The sequence below is a fragment of the Choristoneura fumiferana genome, chromosome 6, assembly GCF_025370935.1.
Source record: "Choristoneura fumiferana chromosome 6, NRCan_CFum_1, whole genome shotgun sequence".
Classification (NCBI taxonomy): domain Eukaryota; kingdom Metazoa; phylum Arthropoda; class Insecta; order Lepidoptera; family Tortricidae; genus Choristoneura; species Choristoneura fumiferana.
This window is the reverse complement of record NC_133477.1, coordinates 3,498,807-3,512,735: the sequence shown is the minus strand read 5'-3', so window position 1 is coordinate 3,512,735 and position 13,929 is coordinate 3,498,807. Positions and strand designations below refer to the sequence as shown.

The 13,929-nt window shown below is 39.0% G+C and overlaps 2 protein-coding genes across 2 annotated transcripts in view; both read right to left on the bottom strand.

Moving 5' to 3' along the window:
• Cht7 (chitinase 7) overlaps positions 1-13,929 on the bottom strand; it is a 150,316-nt gene that overhangs the window by 27,919 nt on the left and 108,468 nt on the right. The gene's annotated exons all lie outside the window — the stretch shown is intronic.
• On the bottom strand, positions 8,256-9,744 carry LOC141428849 (uncharacterized; the record flags this gene model as incomplete). Its single annotated transcript, XM_074088884.1, is given in 2 exon segments — positions 8,256-8,376; positions 9,560-9,744. Coding segments are annotated over 2 exon segments (302 nt in total), but the record flags the coding sequence as incomplete, so codon positions are not given.

Sequence of the window (13,929 nt, the reverse complement as noted above, 5' to 3'; positions counted from 1 at the left end):
CTTAAGGTTTCATTAGACCCATTTTTTCTTTGAGCTTCCTGAAGCAGTCTACTTCTCACCATTTCTTGAAGATTGGATGAAATACACAGTGTTTCAAGGTTCGACACCAACGAATCATACTCCTAAGCCGCTAAGCAGGATCTCAGCTATTTCTTCATCTTCAATTGTTTTCCCGATGTCAGCTAATTGGTGAACGAGTGACATCACTTTTTCTATGTACTCTGACATTGAATTAAAATCGTTGAAGTTAATTCTGTGAAGTTGTCTCAAGAGAAGAACTCGCCGGTATAGACCGCGATCTTCGAAGACATCAGCTAATTTTCCCCATGCTTCAGAAGCGGTTTTAGCCTCACGCACATACTGATAAAGAGATGGTTTAATAGATAAGCATAAGCGAGCCAGCGCACGTTGGTCGCGCGAACATCTAAGCCTGCGATGACATCTTTCCTTCTATCAAATCCCACAGACCTTCCAGTTTAAAAACCATTTAAGCGTAAATTTCCAGCTGTGATAGTTAGTTGCGCCTTCAAGCTTCTCCACAGCACCAGATGCTCCAAGCACAATACAGCCTGCTGGTTAGTTGACGTCGACAATGCCGCCGGCGGAGGAATATTAGCATCGCCGGAATCGGACATTCTTGCTGAGCAATCTGCGCATAAATATCAGGCACTTCGCAAATTGCGACGGCGATTTATTTCGATTACCTGGCCCAACCTGTTAAGAGGAGCACGTTTGATCGTCCAAGTGGGTGTCTGCAGGCGAGCAGCTGAACTTCAATGGAGAGCCAGCGCAACGAAGAATAACTCACTTGCTGTATTGTATTACTTTATTGCACAGAATAAAAGCGGTACAATAATAAGTTTAATATTAATCATTACACACGAAAAGTATGTCGTCCCAACATGACAGCGGAAAGAGAAGAGAGGCCAGAGTCTATGGATAAACATAGAGCTAACAAAAAGTTGCTATATACAAAAAATATATTAAAGCCTATCATGTATTGTAAAGTCAATAAACATTGTGAGACCATACAATGTCCAACAATAATATGAGCAATACGAACAAAAACGACGATGAAAGACTGCATAAAGGGGGGGTGGGGGGGGGGGGGGGGTGTATTCTAACTTAGACATTAATCCAAATCACTTAAACACGCATGAGTCAAACAAATTAGGGTTCGGATTTCGTAAATTACCTACCATTGACGCTACTGTCGAATGGTGTGCGAACGAAAGGAACAGAGCGAGTGGTCTTGGTCCTCAAGTTCGTAGTAGCCACTCAGTGACCTCTCAGTACACTCCCGCGTTGTTCAACATTTCGGATGGCCACAAGCTGGAAATAAAACCTAAAGCGATGACCGGGATTACCAAAAATCGGTGGAAATATATTATTTGCCAATTGAATTAATCAGGAGGGCAGTTCCAAAAATAGTGGCACCTCAACCTGTCATTTAGTTTTTGAGTAGAAAGTATGCGCAATTTGTCGTTTTCAGAAAAAATAAAAATGTTCACAGGTAAACCCCAATCGAATACACAAAGGCCTGGCCTTTTTATTAAATTTCAATTTATCAGTTTAATAAAAAAAAATAGATAACTAGTGCCTGTTTTTACTGTAACCTGTCTTGTCCAAACGCGACACTCTTCGAGTTTTAGTTCTGTATTTATTCGTATACGATTTTATGTTGAACAAATATAGCGCTTTATGATAACAGAAATATAACTTTATTAAAAATATATGCACGGATTTTATATATCATTTTAAAACAACAATATCCACGCCCGAAATTTGTCCAGCGATATTTTCACTGTTATCTGGTGTTCACAGTACAGCGTCTCACTCACACAGAGATAATCTTTTGTGACCATAAATTGGGCAAAACATTCCGTCAGTATCCATCTATCCGCCGTGCAGAGCGTTCGCGGCGGTTCAAATGTATTGTGGTGATAAGTGATTGAAGGCGGGAATCGGGAGTTTGTAACAGGTATGTTAACTTTAACTTGTCTCGATTATTTGATGATATTGGATGGGACGATTTTTACTTATCTAATTAAATGTTCTATATACTATACCTGGTTACACTGAAAGTGGGGCATTCATATTATTAATAGTTTTTAAGTAATCGTCTAGTATACTACTTTTCACTGTAACCTGTGTCACTTTCACTTGTAATCAATGTACAGGTTAACGTGACTATTGGCAGGCTAAAGAGACTTACATGTACATTAAAGTGACTCTTGGCAAGTTAAAGTAATAAATAATTTTGAGTGGCATTTACGAATTCGCTATTCGGGTTGATTGGAAGTAATAATTTTTGTTTGGGTGGAGTCGTCATTACAATAATAATTATAATAAATCAGTGCCTCCAGTGAAAAGGGGATAAGACGACTTATGTATGTCCCTATGTTTTTATTATATATTGTGAGAAAAGGACATATCTCTAGCTATCCTCTCACCCAGTTTTTTCGATTGCGCTAGGGCATAAACTCGCTTTTTCTAAAGGCAATATTTCTACTTATCTGCAATTTTTATAAATCTAAAGGTGCAAGTACAAGTGCTTTTAACTAAAAAAAACATCCGTCCTAAAGACACGTCTACACTATTTTTTTTTACAAATAAGACAACTTGTGTTGTTCCCAAACAAAGTGGACATAATAGTATATAAAGGCATAACTAGGGTAGATAAATATTGTTGTAACCATAGAACAGTCGCAATTAGGGAATAAGTCGTCTTGTGTTGAGGTATCACAGTATAACTAATACAATTCATGTTATACCATTATGCTTTTGTGAATAAGAGCATAACTAAAAAAAACTTAAAAAATATATGTTTAGAATAACTAATAAATAATTTATGATATTTTAGGGGCAAAATGGGAAAACCGAATAATAAAAAGACCAGAGAAGAGCTGTTAGCACGTAAAAGGGAAAATGAAAAGAAGAGATATGAAAAAATTATGAGAAATCCTGAATTATATGCGGAGTATAAACGAAAAAATAAAGAAAAGTATGAGCGTCGAAAACAGGAAGGAAAAGTAGTGAACATACACGATTTACCCTAAGAGCTCAAAGAGCTCTAAGAAAAAAGTGGAGAGATGAATCCAAAAAGGCATATCAGCGAAGACAAGAAAAAAAAAAGGTATACAACGCTATATAGATGGTAATAGTCCTCCAGACAGCGATTTAGACGAGATAGCTCAGCCCAATATGGAGAATTTAAATCAAGAGGAGCCTGAAAATATTCCTGGGTGTTCCATATCGAATATACCACAGACGCCACTAGCATGCAACAGCCCAATGAGCTCACCAGATTCAAGCGCTAGCGTATCTCCTCGTGCTCAGAAGTTAATTCGCAAAATGAGGTATAAGAAAGATAAGGAGATCGAATCCTTAAGATTTCAATTACAATCAGTTAAGAAATTGAATGATATGTATCGGAAACAGTTATCAAGGCAACAAGAAAAGAATTTAAGATCTTCGCCTGTTCAGGAGCCGGCCTGTTCATTCCAAAATAATAAACACATTCTGCCTCTGCAAGCCCGATCGGTACATGATTCCTCAGATCCACATAATGCAACGAACATTCAAGAATCTTCGCTTTGCAAGGGTATTTTACATTCGTACAAAGACATAGGTTCTAGAAAAATAAAGAACACTGTCGCAAACATTTTGAAGCCACATTTAAAATCGTTGGCTGTTAACAAAACATCACAAATACGACTGAAACAAATGTTTCGTAGGAGACACAAAAATTTCAAATTCGTTACAGCTAGTAAGAGGAAGAAAGATGTGATTGATTTTAATTGAAGAAAGATTTGATTTGAAGAAAGAGTTTGTAAAGAAACAGGGAGCGAAGGTACAGATTCGGTACCTGAACGATTGTCTAAAAAATATCCACAATAAATTCGTTTCTACGTATAAATACAGGATGTCTTACGCTACTTTCTGTAGCTTAAAACCGTTTTGGATATTGCCAGCGTCTCGAAGACCCCGAAACACATGTCTTTGTGTGATTCACGAAAATTTTAAGCTATTGGCATCTGCTCTTCTAAAATCTAAAATAATAGAATATGAAATACAACAAAACTTTTGAAAGCATTTGCTGTGACAGTAATAACCCCCAGTGTCTCTTACGAAACTGTGAGGGCTGCAAGAATATAAAAGTGACAGTCCAAAGAGTTTTGGTTTTGGGCTTGGAATACGAAAAAGAAGATATTATGACAAATAGAACAAAAAAGACATAAGAATAGTTAAAAAAGAGAAAGTTGTAACAAGAGCGATAGATGCTGTAAAAACATTTGAAAACAAGTTCGATATTTTTATAAAACATACTGGTAGAATAGTGTTGGCAACACTGCTAACATAGAGTATTTTTTTACCTTTTTATAATTTTTTATTGTCTATGGGCTATGTGGCCGCCCCACTTCTTCCCTTCTCTATCAGCCATTCGAGCGTGTGTAACTGTGTAATTAATAATTAAGTGTGTCTTTGCAATAAACTTGCTTTTATCTAAAGAACCGGTGTTTTAAAGTGTTTACAGTCCGCTAATTATAAATAATACCCTACAAGTAGGGCATGGATACCGGTATTCGGTATTACCGAAAAACCGGATACCGGACATTTTTTCCCCTCTTTTAATACCGGTATTAAATATCTACAAAACCGGTTTTTCGGTATTTTGACTTGTGCTTAAAATAGTAATAGTCGACTTTAATTTCAAACAGGAAAGCACTTTTAATAACTTGTCTTCAGACTTATGGCTTTTGAAGTTACTTACCTCTTAATCTACTTTCAAATTTCAAATTTACCGCGCACAAGTTTGCTTTGTTTATTTGTAGTGTAAGCTTTCTCGAAGTTGGACCTACCTAACTGGACCGTTTGTCCCAGGTATACATAGTCGTCAACAACTTCGAGCGCAGAGCCCCCGACTATTGCGGGAGTTGGGACAACATGGAAATTAGTTAGACATGACTTTCGTCTTGCCCATGTTCATTTTTAGGCCAACTCGGTCGGAAACTGCTGAGGTCGGCGAGCCTATACTGAAGTCTTCCATGGTCTCAGCCATGACTACAATATCGTCGGCGAATCGAAGGCGAGTGAAGTACCCGCCATTAATGTTGATGCCTCGTCCTTTCCAGTCCAGAACCTTAAAAGCATCCTCCAATGCAACGGTGAACAGTTTCGGAGCGATCACATCTCCTTGTCTGACTCCCCGCTGCAGAGGAATAGGCTTCGTGCTCTGGTCATGTAATCGGACGGACATAGTGGCGTTTTTGTACAGACACTAGACACTTCAACACTCCGATATACCGGTAGTCAACTGCACCGCTGGAGAACCTGCATCACAGCCCAAGTCTCGATCGAATCGAAGGCTTTCTCGTAGTCCACAAATGCAAGGCAAAGGGGAAGTTATACCCTTCGGTCTTCTGTATAACCTGCCGCAACGTACATGTGGTCTACGGTACTATAGGTTTCCGGAAGCCGGCTTGTTCGGGAGGCTGGAAATCGTCAAACCTGCTTGCGAGACGATTTGTGATGACCCTGAAAACAGCTTGTAAACATGGCTCAGAAGTGAGATGGGTCTATAATTCTTCAGCAAGGTGTTATCACCTTTTTGAAGATGAGCACCACCACTTTCTTCTGTTCCATGCTTTCGGTGTTCCCCCTTGCTGGAGGACGGAACTAAACGGCGTCTTGAGGTCCTTAAGGACTGGTTTACCACCCGCCTTCAAGAGTTCGGCTGTAATTTCATCGTCACCCGGGGCTTTGTCATTCTTAAGCTATTTGAGGGCCATACTAATCTCGTACAGGCTGACGTCTGGGATGTATTCGTGATAGTGTCGGGTTAATCTAGCCCTCGGGTCTTTAGCTAGATTTTCGACGGGTGTTCGGGTTGTCGTGTCGCTATCCATTAAACCTCTCGTTTTCCCCAACAGCTCAGGTTTGGATGAAATGATTCTGCCGTCGTCGGTCTTCAACTTCATTAACCGGCTTTGACTTACAGACAGATCCCTGGTAAACACCTTAGAGCCTCTGATACGCTCAATAGCCTCTTCAGAGATTTTGAGATCTGCCTATTGAACTGCTGATAGCGACAATTAAGCGTCACCAGAAGACTGTAGCAGCATCTCACGCCTCACCTCCATGAGCCTAAGGCCAGAGCGCGAGAGCTTATTGGTTCTAGTAGGGCGGTTTTGAAGAAGTTAGATCCGATCGTATGGACAGCTTCCACAAACCCGTCGTTGTAATCGTCCACGTCGCTACCTAGGCATTCGAAATGGTTTCGAAGTTTGAGCTGAAAGCTCTCGGGGTTTTGGAGCTGAGCTGGTTCCGGGCGGAGCGAAGATTTCATCAGTAGAGACCTTACAAGCTTGAACTGGATATTTAATGAGCCTCGTACAAGCGAAAGAAATTATGCGAAAATTTGGTTGGGAACCAAGAATTAGAGAATCCAATTCCATATTAATAAGTATTAGTTAACAATTAACAACTTAAGTTTTTTATTTTAATACTTGCTCATTAAAAGGGAAGTTTACTAATTGCTTTTCATGTATATTGGTAATATTTCAACAAAACAACAGACTTATACAGAAAGAAAGAAAAATAAAGGGAAAATTTGGAAAATACCGAAAAATTACCGAAATACCGGGATACCGGTTTTCAAAATTTGAATACCGGAATAATACCGGTATTGCCATCAAGCCCAATACCGCATAGCCCTACCTACAAGCAACACAAACTTGTACATGGTCAATCGAACCGAGAATTATAACTTTGGAAGCCGCAAGTTCGTCGGGTCGTGCAGCAGTCAACAACGCGCATCGAGCCGACGCAAAATCAACGAAGGCACACATAAGAACACGAGACAGAGCAACAGTTTTAGAAGAAGAGAAGCTCATTGTTACAGCAACATACATCATCTATCTGTAGCTAGAATTTGAAGAACAAAGGAAGAAAGTACGATTACAGCACATTACACCTGTACCGTACGTACCTACACATACATACAATTACATACAAACAACAAATTCGAAGAAATCGCCGAGCCGCATCACGTGACCAACACCTGTACCGACGAACTTGGGACGAAGGGCCTGGACACATGTCGCCGGTACGGTGCCGTCTACGGTGTCACGGCGCGGCGCCGTCAAACGGCGTCGTGCCGAAACACGGTGCCGCGTACGGTGCCGTACACGGCGCCGCGAACGGCGTCGTACCACGGCGCGGTGCCGTGGTACGACGCCGTGCACGGTGCATCGCTTGGTAGTTTAACTAGTTTTCGTTTTGCTGCTGAACGCATAACACGCAAGTACAACCATCGGTTCAAATATACAAAACAATTGTCGTTTTAAATATATACAAGTATACAGTTTTTGCCTTGACATGGACCAAGAAAAACGTATTCTCCTGCTCCTACTGCTAAGACGACGAATGAAGAAAAAACAGAAACGAAGATATTGGGTGAATCCATACATGTCTTTAATGAACCATGATGGAGGTCATTTTAAGAGAAAATATGAAGCACTGAAAATATGTGGGGATGACAAATTTTACGAGTATTTGAGAATGTCCATATCAACTTTTGAAGAACTGTTATCCAAGATAGCGAGTCGTATACAAAAGCAATACGTATTCAGAAAACCTGTTGAGCCTTTGGAAATGCTTGGATTAACTATAAGGTAAGAAATAAAATAATTAGTTATACATTGATTTGTTTATTTTTATCAAAGGAATAGTAATTTTCGTGATTGATCATGTTTTAAGAGAAGTCGTATTCGGATTCTTGTGTATCTGTGGAATTCGATAGAATCTGATCCAAATCTGGTGATGTTTCGCGGCGGCGATTTGTGCTTGACGTGAATGAATTATAAGTCGATTGATAGTTGGTAGCTTGTGCTTGATAATAATTACTATCGGATGTTGATGTCTGATACCCACTGTATGAGGGGCACGGTGGTGGATTAAAATCCGTTAAAATCTTTAAAACTCCACTTTGAAACATCAATGTCTGCTGGTCATTTAACTTGTTTAAAGACGGCAAAATAGCTTTAAAAAATGACAGATGGCGATTTTCTGGAGCGGCTAATGTCTCAACAATTTTTCTCTCAAATTCATCGCAACTTGGTTTTCGTTTCCGCGTAACTGTACTTGTGGGTTGATATCGTGATCTTGTGTTTTGATTTTGAGATACTTCTTCTTCTTCTATACTAGAGTCAGTTAAATTTGGTGCATTTTTGTACAAAAACATGAGTTGTTTGTACAAATGATATTCTTTTATATATTTGGCACCAGCACCAGATTTCTTTGAAAGTTCCACCTTCTTCATATATTTCGTAAAATTATCTTTAACATTGGTCCATTTCTTTACTATTTCATTACCTGTAACAATCATAATAAAAAAAAGTTTGAAATAAAAAAAAACTAAAATGTAAAGTGTAATTATTTATGTTTCTTTTCCAGGTTTTTGGCAACGGGGAATTCATTTCGAGATATGGAATTCACAGATTATCGTGGAAAAACTACAATCGGGAAAATTGTACGAGAAGTTTGTCGTGCTATATGGGACATCCTTTTAAGTGAAAGCATGCCGAAAATATCCACAGAGCTAATGAAACAAATAGCTAAAGATTTTGACATAAAAACTAATTTCCCCAATTGCATGGGGGCATTGGATGGGAAGCATATTCGAATTTGCTGTCCTGCTCACAGTGGATCTCTTTTTTACAACTACAAAGGCTATAATTCTATAGTCTTGCTTGCATTGGTGGATTCTAAATATAGATTTGTATATGTCGATATAGGATCGTATGGAAAGGAATGTGATTCCACGATTTTTCACAATACAAAACTATACGAATTATTATTACAAAATCGACTGCCAGTACCAGCGTCAGAGCCTTTACCTGGGCTTGAAAAATCTGTTCCCTATGTTTTTATCGCTGATGAGGGCCTACCGTTAATGAACAATCTAATGCGTCCGTATCCAGGAAAACACCTGAGCTTAGAACAAAGAGTTTTCAACTATCGTTTGAGTCGAGCAAGAAGGTATGTCGAGTGTGCTTTCGGCATCTTCGCAAATAAATGGCGTGTATTTCACCGACCCTTAAATGTTCAATATAATTTTGCGACAGATATTATCAAAGCATGCTGTATTCTACACAATTTTGTTGTAGATCGAGATGGAATACGAAAGTCAGAGGAGTTATACATTGACGACTCCCTATTAAACATTCAACAAACAACGGATAATGTTTCCTTAACAAATCCAGTCAATATACGAGACGAATTCTGTAAATATTTCAACAGTGACGCCGGTGCTCTTAGTTGGCAACTAAGCAAAATATAACTGTGACAATGCATGGCCACTTACCCGCAAATTCTCTTACCCGCCTCTCTATAAAATATTAAAAAATCACAACTACCTACATCAAGAAAATTATAACCGATGCTAACTGGCTATTATTTCAAGACATCACATTTACATTTATTGTATTCACGTTATAATTCAGTTATAAAAAATAATATAAGTATACTAAAAATATATATAAATAGTCTTACTTACCGATTTTTGTTTTTTCTTTTTTATCCTTTTCGTTGAAAGATGGAACAATATTTTGGCAGACGTCTTTCCAAGCTTCTGTTTTTAAAATTTTATTTTTATACTCCTCCTTCGTCTTGTCCCAAAGAACAGGACGAGCTTCCACTAAAGAAATTATAAAATCTACATCATAATCTTCAGCCATTTTTATGCACTATTTACTTGTGTGTTATGCGTTCAGCAGCAAAACGTAAACTAGTTAAACTACCAAGCGATGCACCGTGCACGGTGTTTATAACAACATTAAAATTAGTTTGTAAAATAAAAATGCGTGTTAACTTTCTTATGACAGAAAAGCAACCATTTTATTTTTAATCTAAAAAAGTAGAACTACAATCACATTGTTGATGGCCAGCAACAAATTACGTTCGGTCAAATAAAAAAGTTTTTATGTTACTAACACACGGCGTCGTACACGGCACCGCGCCGTGGTACGACGCCGTTCGCGGCGCCGTGTACGGCACCGTACGCGGCACCGTGTTTCGGCACGACGCCGTTTGACGGCGCCGCGCCGTGACACCGTAGACGGCACCGTACCGGCGACATGTGTCCAGGCCCGAACTTTCCCGCTTCCCGCCGTCACCGAGCGACACGAAGCGATCGTCGGTCGGCCAATATTGAGCGCATGCGAGTCGGGGAAGAGAGGACGCCATTTTGTTTTCATTCAATCGTGTCATCGTGCGTGCGCACGTCGCTTGCGCAGTGTTAAAACTTAAAACCTTTTAAATTTAAATAAGCAATTAATTAAGTTCCTTGTAGTTTCGTGTGCTTAAAAGTGAACGTGAGTGTGCGATGGGGCTGGAGCAAGGCACGGCCCACAAGGGCTTGAAGGATCTCGTGGCAGCGCGTGGATACATCAAAGGCGCTATCACTCGTCTTCATATTAAAGTCTTAGACCATGAGATGATTAAGTCTGCGCCCGTCGCAACATTGCATTGCATATGCTAAAATCACGTGCAACGACGGCGTTTGACGAATACGAACAAATTAACAAATCCATCTTGTGTTTGGATCCTGACGACCAGGAAAAGCTGGAAGAATACGAAGATAAATATTTTGAAGCGCTGTCCACGCTGAACAGCGAAATTAGTATTCGCGAATCAACCGTAAATCTGACAGCCGCTCCGCCTCACCCCACACACGCGCCCACTCGTTTACCACTATAGACGTTCCCGTGTTTTGTGGTAAGTCAACAGAATATATTCCGTTCATAAACCTGTTCAACTTTGAATACAATCACTAAAACTCAGTTCAAAAGCTTTACTATCTCCGCACATATTTGAAGAGTGAACCGTTAGATCTTATAAAAACTTGCCATTAGAAGCATACAATTAAAAAAGCTCATAAATTACTAGAAGACCGCTATAACCAACAATATAAAATTGTCAATGATCATATTCATAATATTTAGTCGCCAATTCTAGTCGGGCCACCTCTAGTACATTGAGAGAATTTATTTCAACTACTAGACAACAATAAGGGCAGCCGGTGAAATTACTGGCACTGAGGTATCCCATCTTTGGCCCTAGGTTGCAACGCATTCTACCAATCCCCCTGGTAATTGCGGTCACTAATGGGCTGGTGAATCTCTTACCACAGGTGACCCACTTGCTCGTTTACCATCAAGTCAAATAAAAAAAATAAAATGCTCAAGTTTTACACTGCTTTTCACTTCGATTGCGAGATGACATAACAACAGTGGAAACATGTTCATTTACTGGGTAACTTTTATTTTTCAAGAATATAATTATAAATATTTTATTTTATTGATTTATTTCCTTGATTTTAAGTTTTATACTAAATAAAAATGATTACAAAAAAATATATAGTTTTTTTTTTTGTTTGTGGCTGTTAACACCTGATTGCCTTGGTCTTAGACAAAGATTTTACTTTATGCACTAGAGCATAAAAAATCATTTTATGTCGCCTAGATCCAACATAAACACAAACTTTACGAGCACGAGAAGTGAAAAGAATATTTGTATTGTATTGTATAATAATCAACTAGCTTTTTACCCGCGTCTTTGCTTTCCTAAGCCATTGGCAGTAGGCTTATAATTCCGGGATTTCAATAACTTTCCATGGGAATTCCGAAAAATCACATCGTGGTCCCCATTTAGGTACGATTTATGACGGACACCCATGGAAAATCATATCTCTAGACTAAACTATTAAGAAAATATCAGAATAAAAGTAGCAAATGCGTTATTCCACAGCTCCAGGTACACACACATACACACACACACGCACGCACGCACGCACGCACACATGACATCTTAATCTCCACACAACATTTTAAGCTGTGCCTATTATTTTTCAAAAATGGTCCACTCTTTCTCCAATTTACAGTAAGTAGCAAGCTGATGCAATTTCAATACACATTTGATAATATTTGCAATGACTCAGTCATTTCGTTATAAAATCTACATCAAGAGATAATCATCGTACACTATTCTTCTACCTAGAAATGTTTAATTTGAAATGCATCAACTAGAAGAGGAAGTAAGTAATTTTGACTTTGGTTTAACTATTATTAAATTAAATTACCTACATCAAAGCGCATTACATTCTATTAAATAGTTATTAAAAATTAAATTACATCAAAATCGAAGGAATCTTTGTCAAAAAACACAATTGGTATTCATCTACAACAACATGAATACATAAAAAAATATCATGGTACAATACTCGTAATATAGGCGGAGGTGATGAGATGATGTAAGCCGTGGTGGCCTAGTGGTTTGACCTATCGCCTCTCAAACAGAGGGTCGTGGGTTCAAACCCCGGCTAGCACCTCTTTTTCGAAATTCATGTGCGGAATTACATTTGAAATTTACCACGAGCTTTGCGGTGAAGGAAAACATCGTAAGGAAACCTGCACAAACCTGCGAAGCAATTCAATGGTGCGTGTGAAGTTCCCAATCCGCACTGGGCCCGCGTGGGAACTATGGCCCAAGCCCTCTTGCTCTGAGAGGAGGCCTGTGCCCAGCAGTGGGACGTATATAGGCTGGGATGATGATGATGATGATGAGATGATGTCAATAGCTAAGCTAATTTGTTTGAAAATAGTAGCCATTTACTGATAATGGAAAATTACATGGTGAGTAATATTTTGGCAATCTATGTAGTTAGATTAGATGATGTCGCTCTACAAGTATTTACGCAGGAAATTCCAATGACCTTCCTTCTAAAACATGTTCTTGTAATGTAACAAATTTTGTAGAAATGTACCCATTCAAATGATTGTCAGTTTTCCTCCTAATACAAAACAATGGTTTCCCCTTGCTAGAAAATGTATTGCCAAATTGTTTTTTTCTTTGCCATTTTTTTCCACGAACCTAACGTAACTAATATGGCTCTATTACACGTCGTAGAATGTTACAGAAATAAATGACGCTGTCTCCGTTTAATCCCATCCCACTATTAAAATAAATGCGAAAGTTTGTAAGTCTGTTTGTTTATTTGTTTGTTTGTTACCTCATCACGTCTAAACCGCTGAACCGATTTACATGAAATTCGGTATACAGATAGTTTGAATCCCGGAGAAGAACATAGGATAGTTTTTACCCCGGAAAATTGCATAGTTCCCGCGGGATAGCGATAAACGAATTTTGCGCGGACGGAGTCGCGTGTAACGGCTAGTGAAACATATAATACCTTAGCACCTTAGCAGAAAGTCCGAATATAATCAAATACAAATACGGGGAAGGCCTATGTCCAACAGTGGATGTCCTACGGCTGATGTGATGATGATGATGAAATACAAATGTAGTAAATACAGTGAAGAAACAGACCTTTAACCTTTATAATCAGAGCATGCTACGTGCTAGATATCATTGATAACATATTAATTACCTAAAACCGCTTGTATATACTCGTACCTACTTTTCGCCGACAAAGTCGAATTGCAATAAAATTAGATATTCAATAACAATAAGCTCCTATTACGAGTACATAAGGCTTAGGGGCGCCAATTAACTGCTAAGTTCCATTTTCATGCAGAAAAACCTGTCTTTGAATAAATGAATGAAAACAATATTTATTTTACTTTCTTTTACATCAACACAGTTCTTCACAGAGCCCTGCAGAACTAACATCTGGTAGCATATTAAATATAATGACCCGGATAACGCACGTCTTAAATCGAGTTTAGCTCGACATGTTTCGGGCTAATCCGTAGCCCTTCGTCTTCGGAGCAACGCGACTCAGCGGCTGCTGCAACACGCGCACTGCTGAGTCGCGTTGCTCCGAAGACGAAGGGCTACGGATTAGCCCGAAACATGTCGAGCTAAACTCGATTTAAGACGTGAGTTATCCAGGTCATTATATTGAAT